At 34.4% G+C, this 19,784-nt stretch overlaps 1 protein-coding gene across 1 annotated transcript in view; it reads right to left on the bottom strand.

The window, feature by feature from the left end:
- The window catches only part of LOC101556447 (probable ATP-dependent RNA helicase DDX60), an 81,863-nt gene extending 63,128 nt beyond the window's left edge, over positions 1-18,735 (bottom strand). Inside the window, exons 1-6 of the mRNA XM_055128045.1 lie at positions 18,462-18,735; positions 16,751-16,826; positions 14,796-14,985; positions 14,124-14,465; positions 2,385-2,526; positions 1,250-1,405 (exon numbers count right to left, since the gene is read on the bottom strand). Of these exons, the coding sequence (XP_054984020.1) occupies positions 1,250-1,405; positions 2,385-2,526; positions 14,124-14,465; positions 14,796-14,985; positions 16,751-16,826; positions 18,462-18,735 (1,180 nt within the window). The remainder of the gene's footprint in view (positions 1-1,249; positions 1,406-2,384; positions 2,527-14,123; positions 14,466-14,795; positions 14,986-16,750; positions 16,827-18,461) is intronic.
- Between the last annotated feature and the right edge of the window lie 1,049 nt (positions 18,736-19,784).

Genomic DNA, 19,784 nt, shown 5'->3' with positions numbered 1-19,784 from the left:
CCATGTAATACATATGTGCCCTTGAGCACCAGTAGGTGATAACCCTGAGCACAGAGCCAGGAGTAAGCCCCGCACACTGCTGGGTGTGGCCACAAAACAAAACAAAAATAAAAAGCATTTGAACACCGAACTATACTAAAATTTGTTCTATTCTATTTGTTCTATTTAAAACAAGTATTTCTGGAACAAGAAAACTAAACATTATTATCATCATCATCATTTTTGCAAAATAAATAATCCTTCAGTACAATTGCTGTATGTACATCAAGATTTTTAAATCAAAGTCATATTCCTCATATTAAATCAGACACAAATACATATTCAATAAACTGAAAATTTTATTCTGACTGAATTAAGATATATTTGAATTATAAAAAGACATTCATTTATTCTGGATCATTATAGGTGTGCATTAATTCCCATTAAGAATTCCTTTCTTACGTGAACTGGTCTAAACTGTCAATCACATTTATGAAATTGACTTTCACACAAGCAGGTTTTTCCATATGAATGGCATTAAAGCATTTACTTTTGTAGAAAATATGTAAACTAGAACTTTAGGACATTTTCTAACTGTGAAGATTGATATATATGGATCAATTATTTTCTGTATAATTGATTTGATATACAATTCAAACCTCCCTTTTTAAGATCCTATCTATAAATGAGATTGATAATACCACAAGTAGGGCTGTTTTGAAAACCAAATACAATGTAACCTGTGAAGGCAAATCACAATACTCATTAGAAAGAGTATTTAATAAGTATAAACTGCTATTATTTTTTTTTATTTTTGGGACACCCAGCAATGCACAGGGGTTACTCCTGGCTCTGCACTCAGGAACCACTCCTGGAGGTGCTCAGGGGACCGTATGGGATGCTGGCAATCAAACCTGGGTAGACCGTGTGCAAGGCAAACATCCTGCCTGCTGTGCTATTGCTCCAGCCCCAGAACTGCTATTCTTTGTGTGTACTCATTTTGAAGAAGAGATTGAGTACATACAAACAAATGTACACACATAAGCATTATTGTATACACACAGACAGGCATAGATATATGTGTAGAAAAGTTCACAAATCCATCTGAAGTAAAGCACTGGGATAACAAGGAAGGTGCTAATGGACAGAAGAGAGTAAGTAGAACTAACTCTACACAAAGGCAAAACTTAAAAATTCATCTTTATTTTCAAATTAGAATCTTGTTTCCAACCTCCTGTCCTATATGAGGTCACCTTTAAAAAAATATTACCTTCAGATGATTTCTTGTTCTCTACAAGAAAGGGTCTGGCTGTTGTCCTTATGGGAATGTATCCTCCAAAACCACCATCTTGAGACAGTGTTAAAACTGTGTTCCACAACTTCTCATATTCTTGTGTCAAAGTGTCACCTAATTCCAAATTTGTACCTAGAAAAAGAAAGTAAATTCAAATAAACAATTAAGGTTTGGGTGAAGAATACTATGCTTTATGTCTGATGAATATTTTGGTTTCTTTTTTTAATTTATTTTTTATTTTTTAATTAGTGAATCACCATGAGGGTACACTAACAGATTTACACATTTTCATACGTGTGTTTCCCTCATATAATGTTCGAGCACCCATCCCTCCACCAGTGTCCATTCTCCACCACCAGTGAACCCAGTATCCCTCTCCCCCAATCCCATCCCCCTTCCTGCCCCCATGCCACCCTTCCCCCGTGGCAGGGCATTCCCTTTTGTTCTCTCTCTCCTCTTGGGTGTTGTGGTCTGTAATAGGGGTATTGAGTGGCCATCGTGTTCAATCCATAGTCTACTTTCAGCACACATCTCCCCTCCTGAGCGGGTTTCTCAAGTATATGTTTATAGCTCATCTTGGATGTTTAAACTGAAAAAAATGGTTCTGGCATATCTATGTTATTACAAATATTATTTAAAAAGTAAAATCTCTTGAACTTAGCAGTTCAAGTATAGTAGTAATCGGTACTGCTATATTTTCTGTTTACTAAAATGACAAATCCTGATAGGCCAATAAGAAGCTAACCTATTGCTTCAATGTCATGGGTTAAGGAATCGTCAGTCTACATCAGGACTTCTGAAGGATCTACTGGGAAAAATAATCCCATGAAGAACAGGCCAATGACACCAAGCACCTTCAGACAATATTCTTTTCACAAGACTAGCTTTTTGCCCAAAATATTCAATAGTAAAATTCACTTTAGAATATCTGTAAAGTATACGAAGTGTGAAAGAATGTGAAAATGGTAATGACTGTGGTGCCCTAGCACAGTTGCCTCAATGAAATAATTTTCCCCTATGAAAATGCATACTTTTCATAAAAGTATGTCAAATATAATTCTACTCATCCAGCAAAATAGTGAATTAGAAGACATAGATAAATATTATTTACCTCTTTCATGTTCAATTTCATAATAATAAGCAATATTTTTCCATAAAATATCATCAGTTAGATCAGGCAGACCAGCAAAATTAATATTCCAATTATTGCTATTTTTTATTTGTTTTAGTATGAAAAATGCACAGTGCTTCAACTGGATAAAAACAAAACGTGAAGAAGCATTAATAATATAAAATCTCACCCAAAATGTTTGTCTTTGTTTTTCCTCAATAGAATCCAATTAAAGAAAGTAAAGTATAGGGGCTGGAGAGATAGCACAGCGGGTAGGGCGTTTGCCTTGCAGGCGGCCGACCAGGGTTCTAATCCCAGCATCCCATATGGTCCCCTGAGCACCGCCAGGGGTAATTCCTGAGTGCAGAGCCAGGAGTGACCCCTGAGCATGGCCAGGTGTGACCCAAAAAGCAAAAAAAAAAAAAGAAAGTAAAGTATAAAGAAACTAAAGGAAATATCAGACTTTAATGCCAGTGTCCTTTTATTCACAAGAATCAATGACAACATACCAATAATTTACTGTTTTTTTGTTTTAGGTTTTCCTACTGTAGAATGACATGGTTCTACATATTAAATAAAAAACAAATCTATGCACTCTAATGTACTGTACAGCTACAATGCAAACAATTATGGGGTCAAAGCTATAGTACTGCAGGCACTTGGTCTGCACATGGCTGACCCAGATTCAGTCCCCAGCACACCATATGGTTCCCCAAGCCCACCAGTTATAATCCCTGAGCACAGAGTCAGGAGTAAATCATGAGCACAATTGAGAGTGAACCCCAAAATCACCCCCAAATTTAAATAAAACATACAATTTTTTTAACTCATCACAGTCTTGAGCTCAATAAATAGTCCTTTATTGATTCAAAATAATAATATTACTATTTAAATGTATAGGGATTTCATTTTTATTGCTTTAGAATGCTAATTAAAGTTGCTTATATCATCATTTCACAAGTAAAGGTATGAATAAAACATAAGCGTCTAGGACTAAAACAATAGTTCAGTGGTTATACATGATGCTTGTCTTGCAAATTTGTATACCCACTGTATACCCACTGTAAGAGTTTTTAAGTTGAAAAAGAGTTGGCAAACCCGGATTCTCTCCCCAACACCCCATATGGACCTCCAAAACTAATAAGGAGTGATTCCTAAACGCAGAGTTATAAGTAAGTCCAGACCACCACTGGATGTTTCCTCCTCTCCCCATCCCATAAAACATAATCACATTATCTGAAAATTTTCTTAAACAAAATGGAAATGCCATCTGTATGCATGAAAACACTGTGCTGACAGTAACTAAGTAATAGCATTATCAAAGCAGTTTTGCAACCAATGACTATACTTTTGTTTTTGCCTTACAAGTATTTCTCAATCTTTCATGAAGACATATATTTATATTTATGCAATTTACACTCATGCAACGTTGTATTTATGCAACTTTATCTCATACCATACTAGAGTTAATGGGAATAATTTTTCTCACTGGGAATAATTCTAGTGATTTAAATTATATAAAATATCTTTTTGGTTAAGTTATCTCCAAATTCATCCTTTTCCTTGATGAAAAGTATAATTCAAAATAAGATAGAAATAAACTACTCAGTACTATCAACTTAGGAAGCATTATAAAATATTTGGAATTTAAGAGTTTTTAACAGTAGCTAAAAATGATTTTTACATTCTTTTTCTGCTTTACTAATTAATACATTGCATCATTAGTACATTTATATAATTTTATATAAACTGCTGATTTATTAATTTAAATATATATAATAAATAATGTTTCTTCAAGGATATAGTATAATTATTTGTAATTCTTAGAAATATGCCTTATGATTCATGTAGCACTATTCTAGCTGAGTGCCTTTCTTTTTGAGAACATATATATTATGACTTTTATGACTTTGACTAGAATTATGCATTTTTACTGTTATCACCTTTTAAATGTATAAGGAAGAAGGTAATATAAGAACAGCAAAATATTTTATTTCTGACCTTAGATTTATTGTATTCAAAATATTTATTAATTTCTACATGAGTCACCTACCATTTTTAGAAATGGTGAAAGACTTCTATCCCACTGACAAGTAATAATTCTACTCTTAGCTCTTTGAAATAGGGGTAACTGTTGAAGGCAAATCACGCTAAGACAATGCATTCTGCAGAGATCTGCTGCTTCAGATAGTATTGGCACTTTCTCCAAGTCCTAAAGACATAAATTTTAAACAAAATTATTCTCAACATGGCAAAATATTACTAGTAAGCAAAACAACAGTATCTTAAAATTACCTTGTCTACACATACCCACATGGTCGATTTTTCAGTTATTTTAATTGAGCAAAACTTTTAATAAGCTTCACATCTTTCTCTAAACTGAACACCTAATTATCTTGCCTAATAAAATTTTTCAAAATAAATAAAATAGAGATCTAATATTCTGCCCATCACTTCCATTTTGTAAAATGATGAATGGTGACTTGTTTGGAGATATGACAAGAATTTACTTTTCAGGATCTCAAAGAAGCGACACAATAAAGGAAGACTAAGTTCCTTAGTTTCCATAAATTTCTCTTATGCCTCTGTGGAGAATAATCAGGATATATGAGGTCTATTAAGTATATGGAGGCATATAGTCTAGCAGAAAAAATAAGGAAGCTTCTCTTGCATCCCAGAATGATATTTTTTTTAATTTAAGACCAACAATAAAAATAGAGTAAAAGCACCTCTACTATAGAATTAAATGAAAATTTAATATGTCTAAGTTATCTGGCATTGACACATAAAGAGTCAATAAAGTTCAGCTATTTTTATTAATAGTAATACAACCATCACTGATGGTATTTTTCTGTTTGTTTATTTGTTTGCCTTTTGGGTGATACCTGGTAGTGCACAGGGGAAATAACAGTGCTGGTACTTGGTTGTAGCTAGCAGAAGTACTCAGGAAATTGTGCAGTGCTGGGGAACAAACTTGGCCTCCTGCATGTAAAACATGCACTCTAGCCCATTAAACAGAGGAGGCAGCGTTGTGAGATACTCCATGTTTAGGGAACCAGGCTTGAACCCAGGTCCTCCTTTACACAAAGAATGAAGTGAGCCCTTTGAACGATCTCTTCACTCCCATTAATGGTGTTCTTAGAAAAAACCATGGGTTCTGAGCAATAGAGTAGATTATTCATTGGCAAGGCTCATCTGATCATGGCCATAATTACTGGCATCGCAGAGTCATTACCCATTTTTACAAACCCTAAATTCCCTGTGAAATATTATCTAAGCCTATATATTTGCCTAAGGGGTACCTAGCCACAACAATAATGACCTAACAACAAAAATATGAGGAAATTGTACTTTGATTAAGAAAATAAGAAGTGATGGGCTCATTACAGGAAAAATATTCTAACATGTTTTATTAAAATCCTTTTACGTTCTTGGTGTGGGAGAGTAGAGCACATGAGATTTTAGATGGAGTAAGGCACATGATTTACTCCAGGTTTTACTTGCACATAACTGATCCCTGTTTGATTTCAGGAAATTTATAATCCTCCATGCACTGCCAGGAATAATCCTTGATCCCTAATCCCTGATCAGAAAGTCCAGAGTAAGCCAGGAACACAGCCTGATGTGACCCCCAAAAACAAACAAAAACTTTATATTCTTTTATAAGAAAGTGATCAGAATATTCGACTTTAATATTTAACAAACATTAAAAACATATTTTCTGTTGATTATGAGACTATATTTGCAGCTACAAAGTATCAGCATTGCTACATATTTAGCAGTATTATTAAATAATTTTATTTGCTTTTTAAAGAATCCCACCTGTGTATTGTGATTTTCTGGGTCTGTGTTTAGATTTTCACAATCTGATGCATCATATAGCATTCTTTTATAGAGTTTTAATGTTACAGCACATGAAATCGAACACACTATACTTCTTATATCAGCTCCTTCTGGCCAAAGATTCTGAAGTGAGGACAAGGCTTGAGGTATCTGAAATGAAATAATTTTTAAAGACCTGAAATCTAATCATAAACAGTTTTGTCAGGGTCTATCTCACAGTGATTCAGTAAAAAAAGGTTTTAAAAAAGACCTATGAATTATGGGACAGAACTCAAATCTTGAGAGATTTGTTTTTTCTTTTTGGGTCACATCCGACATTGCACAGGGGTTACTCCTGACTCATGAACTCAGAAATTACTTTTGGTAGTACTTGGGAAACCATATGGGATGCTGGGAATAGAACCCTGGTCGGCCGTGTGCAAGGCAAACGCCCTACCCACTGTGCTGTCACTCCAGCCCCTTGAGAGATGCTTAATGATAAAAATAGAAGCTGTGCTTTCCCATCCTATTACTGAAATTTTACCTCTAAAATTTTTTTTAAATATATAAAATAAATGTCTATGGCATAAACGTGCAGAATTTTGGGTAGATGTTTAATGGTAAATGAGAATGTGGCTATATTTAATTAGGTTCTAAATTTTACTTTAATATTAATTCCACTATAATAGTAAATGCAACTTTAAAATTAAGTCTCATATTGATTTGTACTCTCTAACAAATACAGAGAAAAATAATGTCGTTTTCAGGTACCTGATGAATTTTCCTGTAAACTCTTCAGTACTATAAATTCAGAATGTTCTTGGCTAGTAAGCAACTGAGACAAATTAATTTCCTTGATGTTCAACAAATAGTTTTCAAGAGTTTGTAATTAAAGACCACTACAATTAAAGACATTATCATAATCACAATCAGGCCTGCACAACACAAGCTTAGCACGACAGTCTATGTCAGGTACTCATGGTAATAAAGCCCTCTCTATAATCCAGATACACTTGAACATAAGTCCTGAGTCCCATCCAGGCCCTCATGGAGTTCAAGACATAATTAGGGGAAGAAATACAGTTACACAGATGTACCAAGCCAATGACCTAGGAAGAAATTCTAATTACAAATATGGAAGTTCCTAAAGAATTCAAAGCATCGATGATCATTATCATTACCCACTGAAATGAGATTAGTGATAAATAACATAAAAAAAGTCAGAGTAAGTATGAAAGCTTAAAGAATGTTCAAATAGAACTTATAGAGCTAAAGAATGCAGTACTTTGAACTAAAACATACATTAGGGACTTAGAAGAATCTAAAAAGCAAAATGAAAAAGCTGAAAATCAAATAAGTGATCTTAAAGATGAAGTGGTGGAAACCATCTATAAAAGACTAGAAAAAAGAATACAGATTTAGGAACAATGAAAATAATATAAAGTTTTATAGATAGCATTTAGAACAGTATTTTAATTATGGTGGTTCCAGAAAGAGAAAAAAGCATAATTCTTATTTGAAGAAGTAATAGTCAAGAAAGCAAGAAAGGAGTTAAGATCCATATCCAGGAAGCTCGAAGAATTCAAAACAAAATTAACAAAATGCACACCAAGATATACTATAATTAAAATACCAAAACTCAAAGGTAAAGAGAGAACCCCAAGATAACAATAAAAAATCACTGATGACAAAGTAACTCACATTAGACTTATAACTAAAATATATGAAGAACTCACAAAACACAAAAAAATACAAAAAAAAGAAGTAAACAATCTTGAAAATAATTGAAAACCTTCACCAAAAAAAGGCATATAGATAAATGGCCAAAAGAAGAATGAAAAATATTATCATCACTTATTTATCCATTAAATGCAAATTTTTAAATAAGTTGCAACTTCATATAGCTAGGAATGGCCAACATCTTAAAGACCAGAATAAGTGTTGGCATGAAAATGGAGAAGTAGAGACTTATACACTTGTACGCTTAGAGACTTTATACACTGCTAGTAGAAGTATAAACTGATTACATTCTGTGAAAAACAGTACAACGAATTTTTAAAATACTAAATATGGATCTACTGTATGATGAAGCAGTTACATTTCTAGGTATCTGTGCAAAGAACACAAGTCAACACAAATAGGTTATGGATAAATAGATTTGTTTACATGAACCAAGACCTGGAAAAATCTCAACAGGTGAATGCAAAAAGAAAATGTGGTAATATACACAATACAATTCTCCTTAACTATAGGATGAAACTTGACCTTTTCTAAGAACATGGATGAAACTAGAATAGGTCATAATAAGAAATATAAGTTAGAAGAAAAAAGCAAATACTGAGTACTCTGATTCGTATGTAGGGAGATGAGAAACAAGGTAAGAGAGTACAGGGACAAATGAAAACAGATCCTTGGATTCTGAACACAGAATCTAGGGAACCAAAGTGGGCAGGAAGTTTAGAGGGAGTGGGGAATATATCTTATAAACTGTGGTGGGGGAAGTTTGGACTTTGCTGATGGATGTGTTATGATGATGCATTTTCAAGAAGTGTGAAATTATACCCCTAAAACTTGTAAACTAATGCTGATCAGTTTAAAAAGAGAAGAAACTAAAAGCAGACAAATTTATTTCGAGAAAATATTACCACTACAACCTCTGAATTTGAGGAAAGTTGGAAAGCACCAAGAAATTGCTGGGGAACCAGACTAGAGCATAAGAGGGCAATATAGGTTTAAGATAGTTTTCTCTTTAACAGGGTATCACAATCTAAACCAGAAAGCTTTGCTGCAAATCAAGTCACTTAACCTCATTTATTCATTTATTTACTTTAGTTTTGTTTTATTTTGGACAATACCTGGGAGTGCTAAGGGTCTGTTCCTGGCTCAGAGGTTCAAACCAGAGTCACTTGCAAGTCACCTGCCTTATCTCCTGTATCTTTCAAGCCATCATTTACTAATTTTAAATGTTAATTTAAGATCTAAATCCTATGCACAATATTCTATCGATTTTATTTAAAAATAAATAAAACACCTCTATTGCTTTGAGCTGAGTAGTACCCTGACATAAAATTTACAGTTTGCAAAGTTCACTCTATTAGCTGTTTAGAAAAATTCTGAGAGATTGAGATCAGAAACAGAAATACAAGTTCACACTATACTCATTTAATTGATGTCACAGTGATAGAAAAAGTGAGAAATTGCCACGTTCAAGATTCATAGTGACAGAATTTATTGATAGGTAGGATGTGGGGTATGAAATGTTAAGGATGTTTCTAAGACTCTTATGTGAGTATATAGAAGAATAGGAATGTCATTAACTTATATAGGAGAAGAATAAAATGAAAAGGCTTTGGTTAAAGATGTTTAAGACAAAATAAGTTGTTGATTAGTATTAAAAAATCAACATGGAGGGGCTGGAGAGATAGCACAGCGGGTAGGGCGTTTGCCTTGCACGCGACCGACCTGGGTTCAAATCCCAGCATCCCATATGGTCCCCTGAGCATGGCCAGGGGTAATTCCTGAGTGCAGAGCCAGGAGTAACCCCTGTGCATCGCCAGGTGTGACCCAAAAAGCAAAAAAAAAAAAAAATAGTACAGTGATTAGGGTGTTTGCCTTGCACACAGCTGATCTGGGTTCTATTCCTAGCAAACTATATGGTTCCCTGAGCACTGCCTGGAGAAAATCCTGACTGCAAAGTCAGGAGTACCTCTGAGTATTGCTGAGTGTAGCCCCAAAACAAAACAAAATAAAACCAAATTTACATGGAGCTATTTAAGAAACGGCTATGTATAAGAGAAATTAAAATTTTACTGTAAGCCTACTGACTTGAGTCCTGTGACACTTAACTTACATCATTATCTATTCTCCTCTTGTAAAAAAATGATATATTTTAAAAAAATAAACAGGAGCCATAAGTTATGTTTATAGATTCATAAGTGTTAATAATCATTAACTTAGGTTATATCTACCTCATATTCAATCAATTGCATAACTTCAATGTACATGATAGCTTCCCTCTATAGAATACTGCAAAGATTCAGTATTGTAGGAATGAAATAATCTGTGCTTATGTCATAAGTAATACAAATAAAATATTGAGATATTAAAATTATTATAGTAATTTGCTCATTTGAATTTTGCTATGTATTTTATACAATAGTCTTTTATAAAGACAATTATGACCCTGGTTAAAATTCCTGGCAACACAAAAGGTCCCTTAAGTACCAACAAGGGTCATTTCTGAGCACAGAGTCAGAAATAGCTCCTGAGCACTATTGGGAGGGGCCAACAGTCCTCAGAATCCTCCCAGAAAAAAATAAAGTGACTAGGTTTCATAATCAGTGTAATTTGCAAAATCTTTCTGCCTTGAGGAAGATCAGGTCCCATTTAAGTCTATGTAATCATTGAGGACATCACAGCAATAAACAAAATACCTGCCTCTTAAAAGCAATAAATCATAAATATATATAAAACATATTTTTCTAAAGAAGGGTCTGTAGTTTACAAATAAACACATCATTACCTCTTTCTGTATGTCTTCTGAATTGAGTTCCAAATGATCATACATATAACTTACAATTTTTTGTGATTTTTCGAAATATTCTTTTATGCATTTAAATAAAGCATCTTGCAGTTCTTCCTTATGCTAAATAATACAATGAATAAATATTCTGGTTAAAATAAAAAATGTATTGCCACCTTCTGTTTAAACTAAATACAGGTTGGAAAATCATATTTACTATTGTTTATAGAAATAGTCAGAAAATCAGTTAATTCAAAATTAAAACAGACTTTCAGTTCTTTTAGTTAACTTATTAACTATTAAATAACATGAAAATAAAATGCATCTTTTAATAAAACTAAAACATTTAAGTAGGAAATGATCCTAACAGCAATATATTTTATATTACTTCACATGATCATGTACCTAACTTCTAAAAGGAATAAAACTTTAAATAGTCCCACTCTTTTTTTCTTGAGTCTCTTGCCCGCACACCGGGCTGTCTTCCCTGGGGCCCCGAGGAAGGGATGGGCTCCAGCTTCCCTCCCCACCCCGAGCAGAGCTCCCGACGTGGCCAAAGACCACAGGAACCTAGCCACAGCCATGCTCAAGGCCCCTCCCCACACGTTTGGACAAGCCTCACGCATGAAGGTACTGGCAGAGGAACCCAGGTGTGTGTAATCCCATCAACAGCCAAAATCCAGAGACTTAAATGCAAGCTCCCAGAAGCGATAACCTACTTTTCCCTCAGGGAGAAACTAGCAAGTTACTGAGAGTTTTCTGCCCACTTGGAAGAGCCTCGCAAGCTTCCCATGGTATATCCATATGCCAAAGCCAGTAAGTAACAAGCTGGATCTCATTCCCCTGACCCTGAAAGAGCCTCCAATTCGGCATCATTGGGAAGGCCGAGGTTTCTAAAATCTCAGAGATAGGACGAATGGAGAGGTTACCAAGACCACTCGAGAAATTCGACCATCAATAGGATTTCGTGATTCATGACTCTTTTTTTTTCTAGCTATCTAACAGAAAAAGCTATTTAAAGTAGTTTCAAAATTACTAACTGGATGTTAAACACTCCATCTATATTAATACTAAAAAAATAGGACAATGGGCTAGCATCTCGCACCAGTGAGAATGAAATATATCAAACAGATTGGGTACAATCAGTGTCAATGTATATTGTAGGATAACATGGGTTTTGTCCTTTCAGCCTCGCCATAGGGAACTTAGTTTACCTTAAAGTAATGTCCTTTCTGTATGGACACAGGAAGACAGTTAATATTATACTTTGTAACTTGGGAACTGGTTGACTCCAATAATATTTACTCCCGGGCAGGGCATTTGCTTTCTCAACTCAGTTGCCCTTAGTTCCTAGCACCCCAAAAATAGCTATTTAAGTGGATTACTGGCTGTGGGAGGAAGAAAGGGACACACCCTGACACACCCTTGTTTGGACCCACCCTTGAGCAGATGTCCTAGTAATCCCCTCAGATGAGATTTTGTTAATCTCCTGGAGAAATGGTCTTACCCTTCTTTGTTGATTTGTTGATATTCAACCCACCTTTGTGTTACAGCCCTATGTGATTGCTATATTAAACTAAGACTGTAACAGAACAGGGGAAGAGACAGCAGGGAGACAGAAGAAGAAGACAAAAGAGGCAGGAAAGAGACTGAGAGACTGAAAGAGGTAGATAACACAAGAGAAGACAGAGAAGACACACGGGAAGACACAGAAGCTAAGGAGATAACGCAGACAGAAGACACAGAAGCAGAGACAGAGAGAGGTCGGAAGAGACCAGAGGAGAGACTACAGAGACAGAGAGACAGACAGAAGAGAATACAGCGGCACACGCAGAAGCAGAGCACAAGGAGGAGCCATCCGGATCCAGTCCATACACAGCAGCTCGAGAACACTGAACGTGAGTGGCACATGCAAGAGAGAACTGCCCCGAATGCCTGCAAACAACAACAAAAGGACACATCACCGCATCTCCCCCTCCTGCGCACATGCCCTTTATATTTTTTACAGCATTTGTAATGAGAAAGGAACCCTCACTCACTGTTGGTGGAAAGATCATCTGGTTTAACTTTAGGGAAAACTATATGATGGTTTATTAAAAAAATAAGAATTGATCTCCTGTATAACCCAGAAATTTTACTTTCAGGCATCTACCCCAAAAATACCAAAATATTAATTTAAATATATATATATGCACACAAATGTATTTGCAATGTTTAGGACAATAGCCAGGGCATGAAAACAACCCAAATGTCCAGCTATGAATGAATGGATTGAGAAATAGGGACATTTATATATAATGAAATACTACACAGTGGTAAGATGAAATAACGCCATTTGCTGCAACCTGGATGGAATTGAAGGTTATCATATTAAACAAAGTCATTGCTTTTTTTGCTTTTTGGGTCACACCTGGTGATGCACAGGGGCTACTCATGGCTTTGTACTCAGGAATTATTCCTGGCTGTGCTCAGGGGACCATATGGGATGCTAGGAATCAAACCCGGGTCGGCCATGTGCAAGGCAAACGCCCTACCCACTGTGCTATTGCTCCAGCCCCAGACAAAGTCAATTTTTGTAAATCAATTGCATGTTAAGTAAAATAAAGGACAAATACTGGATGTTCTCACTAATCTATGGAATATAGTCAAATTAATAGAATCAACAAAATTAAACAATGATTAATCCTTGCATTGGAATACAGAACAAACTACCAGAGAGCAGAACACAAAAGGACAAAGAAGTCTAGACTGAAAGAGATGTAGGGACAGTGGGAGGGAGATCAGGGGAACTTTTGTGGTGGTGGGGTGGGTTTAGCAATTTTGTATATTAATATCATAAGCCTTAATAATATTGCAACAATAGTCAAGTGTAATTATTTATTTATTTGTAATTTATAATTAACTTTATTTTATAAAATATAATAAATCAAAACACACACCTTTCTTAAAAATAAAAATTTCTAAACAATATATGAGCATGTGTATGCAAAAGTTTACATATAACATAAAAAAGCATAAAAATGAGAATGTGTGACTATATATATATATATATAATGAACATACATACCTTTTATGTACAAGACAAAGACAAATAACTCCAATGGCAATTTTCTCGAAGAAATTTTTTTTCTCCTAACAGATCCTGCTCATTGTATTTTAAACAAAAACTTAGGCCCTACTTTTCCTCCTCAGCTGTCAAAATGTCTTCATAGAAGTCTTTTTCTACCTCTCTTGCTAAGAATGTATACTAATATCCTGCCCTCTTTCTCACAGAAACTCCTTCAGAGTCTTCCTAGCCCCACAGTTTTTAAATTAAGACAATGATATTGGTCGCTTGGTTAATTTTAGCCACACTTACCTTCTAGGTTTCTTACTAACAATTTAGCCTAACTTACCTTTTCAAAAAATACTGTGTGGGAATATTTACTTGAGGCATAAAATCCATAAATTCTAAGGACATCTGATTCCATTCCGAAAGGCAGTACAATATCGATTTTCTTCTGAAGAGCATGAAGAATAAAAATGTTTAAAAAGTCTGTTTGGTCTGACGTTATTCCCGTGTCTGACACAACTAAGAAATATGGATGAAAATCTATAAGAAATTGTTCCCATTCTTGTGTCAAACAATTGGAAAATTTTGTGTGAACAGTAACATCAGTATTGCATTCTAAATGTTGTATCAGTGTGGTGCGAAGGACCAGAAGTTCAGGAAAATCAAAATATAAATTTTCTGCATCCTGCATAAAAAGGAAAACCAATGTTAATATAAGAAATAAAATTAGAGTAACTAGCTATTTTCCTATTTGCATTGTTTACAAATTGTTATGCTAACATGTTACAGAGACGTTATAGTTTAGCAATTAAAGTGTATTTCACTGAATCAATATAAGATAATCAGCAATTTTCCTATTGATAACAATGAATGCATGTTTTATTAATTTAAAAAATTAATTATAATATAAAAAAGCAAATTCTTATAAAGAAAGTAGTGATCAACCAAAATTTTTAAAAATTGTTTTCCCTTTAGGTTCTATAAAATGAAGAAAAGAATGAAAAACTTTTCTTACCTTAAAGAAAACAATTATAAAGTTAGCTTCCTTCTGAATGAAATCATGCAGAAATTGTTCAACAATGTAGAAGAAGTGGAGAGTTTGTCCTTCTTTCAGAGTCATATTCTTAAAACAAGTGATGAACAATGAATCTCCATCAATCAAAAAATACTCAGACTCAACAAAGTCTTTAAGTAAGCTTCTATTGCTAAATAAAAATATAAAATATGTGACACAAATATTGTTAAAATAATAGGCTTGAAAGGTAAGTCCATATTTCAGTCAATTATACAAGATGTCTTCTAGTTTAAGAAGTTTGGAGAGAAATTAATATAAAGTAAATTTATATTAATAGCAATTTATCATAGTATTTTAATTCTGTTATAACTAAGCCTATAATTAATATTTAACCCATACCATAAAAATTAAAATTTACTAATTCAAGCATATATTTATGAAAAATGTAAATCTCAATAATTTTGATCAAGTTATAGTTGATTATACCCGGGTTCGATTTCTCCACCCCTCTTGGAGAGCCCAGCAAGCTACGGAGAGTATTTTGCCCACACAGAAGAGCCTGGCAAGCTACCATGGTGTATTCAACATGCCAAAAAACAGTAACAAACAAGTCTCACAATGGAGACGTTACTGGTGCCTGCTCGAGCAAATCGATGAGCAATGGGATGACAATGACAATGACAATAGCTGATTATGGGATTTTTTTACACTACAAATGTGTAAAACAATATATCCCTTAGTTAAAATATATCCATAGTATTATCTAATTGTGCCTTTAAAACATATCTGAGAACTCTTTACCTCACAAAAAATTATGTAAATAAAAGATTTCTATAACTTACAGATTCCTTCTGGGATATTTTCAAACCTAATCTTCCTCCCTTTTTAGACCCAACCACTGACTTGAATTCAAGTATTATTTTTCTCTTCTTAAATTTTGTTTTGTCTTGAGAAACACCTGGCGGTGCTTAGGGACTACTTCTAGGTCAGTGCTCAGGGACCACTTCTAATAGTGCTCATAGGACCATATGTGGTATCAGGGATCAAACTGGGGTCAGTTGCATTTAAAGCAATCATGTTACCTTCTATATCTCTCCACTCTCATTGTTTAAATTTTTTATAATAATATAAGCTCTAAAATTTTATCAAAAAAGCAAGGTCATTATACATATTTTCTGTAATTTTTAAATTTAATTGTCAATTACTATTAATATTATATGGTTACCAAAATATTTGAATATCTTAGCTTTTTTTAATTTTATGTTTGCTTCATAATGTTAGTATGCATCCTTCTTTCAATAATCTTTGAACTGTTCCTTTCTTACTATAAATGATGTTTTGGGTGCTTTGATTTTGAAGTTGTATCCAGTAGCTATAGTATATCTATTATAAATAATTTTTAATGGGACAACTATTATAAATTTCATAATTTTATACTCAAAATAATTGTCTATGTAAGAATGTTCCTGTCTCTTTACCACTGAATCCCTAGTTTATTGTTTCTGGCATACTAGCAAGCATATGCAAGTAATTGTTGAAGTAATTAGATAATAACTTAGTTTGATATATTCATCCATGATGATATCTTATGTTATTTTGACATTAGTCCAAACTTACCAAGGAAAATCATATGATGCTTATGTGTTGGGTTATGGAACAAAATGCAAATCGAATTGTTATATTAGTCTTTTTCAATATTCCAATAAAACACTTTTTTCCTATTATACCACTCTTTAAGGTTTTTAATGTCTTATTCCTTTCAATTGAACAACTACCATATATCATGACACTTCCTTTGAAAAATTGCATGTTTTCAAATGCATTAATATATTTTTCCATTTATAATTTCTATATAAGGTTCTTATCCAGAAGAAAGAATAATTAAGTGCAATGTCTATTGCACTTAATATGTTATTAAACAATGCATTAATTTTAATAAATTGTGTTGTACTTACGAAGATTTTGATAGAGTATTCCAAATAAGTTCTGAGAGCTTCTTCAGAATAATTTTATTTACCAATAAATTTGATCCTTTAAAAAAAGAAAATAAATAAGTAATTTATCACCTGTATTCCCCTAATTATTTAAAAATAAATAATACCTTGTATTTTATTTGAAATTAATTTTAGGAGCAAGAGAAAAAGTACAGTGGGTTGTACATTTGCTTTGCATCCCCAGAACCCTGTCTTACCCAAAGAGTAAACATTGAGTGCAGCGTCAGGAACACATATTGAGCCCCACCACTGTAGCCCCAAAACAAAAATTATATAAAATTGTATTTAAATAGCAATTGACTCTTATTAGTAACTAAATATATTTATATTTTATGTAAGATGGTATACATATGGCTATATTATTCATAAATTTGAAAAGATAGGTTTGTTAAAAATGAGAACATGCTTATACTATTTATAAAAAGAATTGTGTTGAGGTCCAAAGATGTGACTTAACAGTAGAGTACTTGCCTTGCATGTGTGAGACTTTGTGGTCAGAGATTGACACCGTTTAAAAAAAAAAGAGGGCTTATTAAGTGGGGACAGAGAGAACATAGACTGGGCAGCACTCTCGTCTTTGGACTCGTACCCTTGACCAAGTCAGGTTTAATCCCCAACACCACATAGAGCTCAGGAATAAGCCCAGAGCACAGCTGGGTAGACCCCCCAAACCAATTATAGATACATATATATTATACATGTAATATATATATTACACCCATCACAGTGCTCCTGAGACACTCCCTTTCCTCTGTTTATCTGTAACCTCTTTCTTTGTGTTCTGCTTCCTCAACTGGACAATCACCTGTATCCCCTACTCCAGCTCCTGGCACATCTTTTCGATTCCACTATTATTCCTGCACTAACATATGCCTCAGAGACCTGGGCCGATTTGGAGACTACTGCTGGACTACAGCTGTTACTGACTGGATTCCACAGGATGTCAAAAGAACGTGTGGCCGTCCACCTATGAGATGGTCAGACTTCTTCATCAAGATCCTAAATGAACGGTTCAGTCTCTTCATGTTCCTGGAGTGAGCAGACGCCATTGGCTATGCTAGCACGCGATGTGGACTAATGGAGATTTTACTGGTGCCCACTTGAGCAAATTGATGAGCAAAGGGATAACAAATGATACAAGTGAAGGGAAGGAGAAACACACCCATAGATAGAATTTTACTCTTGGGTGGGTGGGTCATCCTGCTGAATGAGAGTTGTCCTAGAAGAAGCTTCCCCTGAGGGAAGGGTTTAACTCTGTTGATTGCATTACCACACCTATGTGTAATTGTTACCCCGACCCCTCAGAATTTGGGGTTTAAATAAAGCTGTAAGAGTGGGCAGGGGGTAAGATCTGGTGGAGAATGAGAGAGAATCAAGGAGAATCTGGGAAAAGCGGGGGTAGCGAAAGGAGGATGGAGAAGAATGAAGTAGGAGAATTGGGAGGAGAATGAAGAGGGGTTGGGGAAGGGTTGAGGAAGAGGAATGGAGAGGAGATTGGAATAAACTGAAACTGACACAAACAAGCCTGGCCCTTGTTCCCTCCTTTGTCTGCCCATCACTATCAGCAGCTCTAGGATGAAGGAAGCAGAACGAGACCACCATATGCAGGTGGTAAGAGGGAGAGCAGCAGAGGCTTTGTATTTATTTTTTGAATACACAAGTAATACCTCACCTGAATTTTCTAAATCACAACTTCCAGCATCTGTAACTTCAACATTTGAAGGCTTCTCTTCACTGATTTCAAACTCACCTGGTGATGTCCCAGAAGATGACTCTTCTCTTATGGCCTCTGTGTTTAGATCTTCTTCTTCTTCTGATTGATCAAATGATGATACACTTCCTGTAGTGTTACTGTCATCAATATCAGCTTCACTATCACTCTGACTTTCACTGTCTGCATCATTAAATCTCAAATTTTCATTCGACATAGGCAGTGCAGAAGCCATCATCTATAAAAGCAAAGTAATTCATCATCACTTTGTTTAAAATTATATAAAATGAAAACCCATTTCATCCTTTCTACTGTAAATTTTTTCAATCTCTCCTTGAAAAATATTTTGCAGTCCTCTTCCTACTTGCTTTTTTCAGTGAAGTATCTCAAAATGGGAATGAAAGTTTAATATTAAGGCAAAATTTATTCCTACAAATATATATGTTAGTGTACAAATGTATGTGCATGTGTGACATCTGCCTAAACAAAGATGTATTTAAAGAATTAGCTTTTCAATAAAACTAAACATTAGGGGATAGAGCAATAGCACAGCAGGTAGGGCTTTTGCCTTGCACTCGGCTGACCCAGATTTGATTCCCAACATCCCATATGGTCTTTCAGGCACCACCAGGAGTAATTCCTGAGTACATGAGCCAGAAGTAACCTCTGTGCATCGAAGGGGGTGACCCAAAGAGAAAAAACAAAAACTAAAACGTAAAAACCTAAAAATTAATCAAAACTTTATGTACAAATTTATTTGAAAAATTCTCAAAAATAAGGCTCTCTAGCTTTTAAGTATTGATTCAACTATATTCTTTTCTTTCATAGTTGAGTGTAGAGTATACCAGATTCCTTGTATTATTCTCTAATTAAGGTAAAGATTTATTGGTTTCTGTATGGTCAATGGCTTATCATTCCATCTATTGAGTTTATGAAATAATTTCTCTCATTGGTCCCTCTCTAGTCTTCCATTATTTGATTATTTTCTTTTTATTAAGGTATAATTAACATGTATTAGTGTCAGGAACATAAGATTATAGTTGGATATAGTAAATATGAAAAATGATAACCAAAAGAATATCTTTACCATCTATCACCATGTAAAATTAATTTAGCTCATGACAAAACAATATAAAGCATATCCACTTTTAGTATTTGCTTTCTTAACTGCCTTCAGATTTTCAATACAATATTGACTATAGTTCTCATCTACAATTATATTCCAAAGACTTAGTTATTTAAAAAATAGAAAGTTCGTGCTTCTTGAAGTCCTTGATTTATGCC

Source organism: Sorex araneus, chromosome 1 (genome assembly GCF_027595985.1).
Source record: "Sorex araneus isolate mSorAra2 chromosome 1, mSorAra2.pri, whole genome shotgun sequence".
In the NCBI taxonomy this organism is placed as follows: Eukaryota; Metazoa; Chordata; class Mammalia; order Eulipotyphla; family Soricidae; genus Sorex; species Sorex araneus.
Note: the sequence above shows the minus strand (reverse complement) of the source record. Positions and strands in the feature narration are given on the sequence as shown.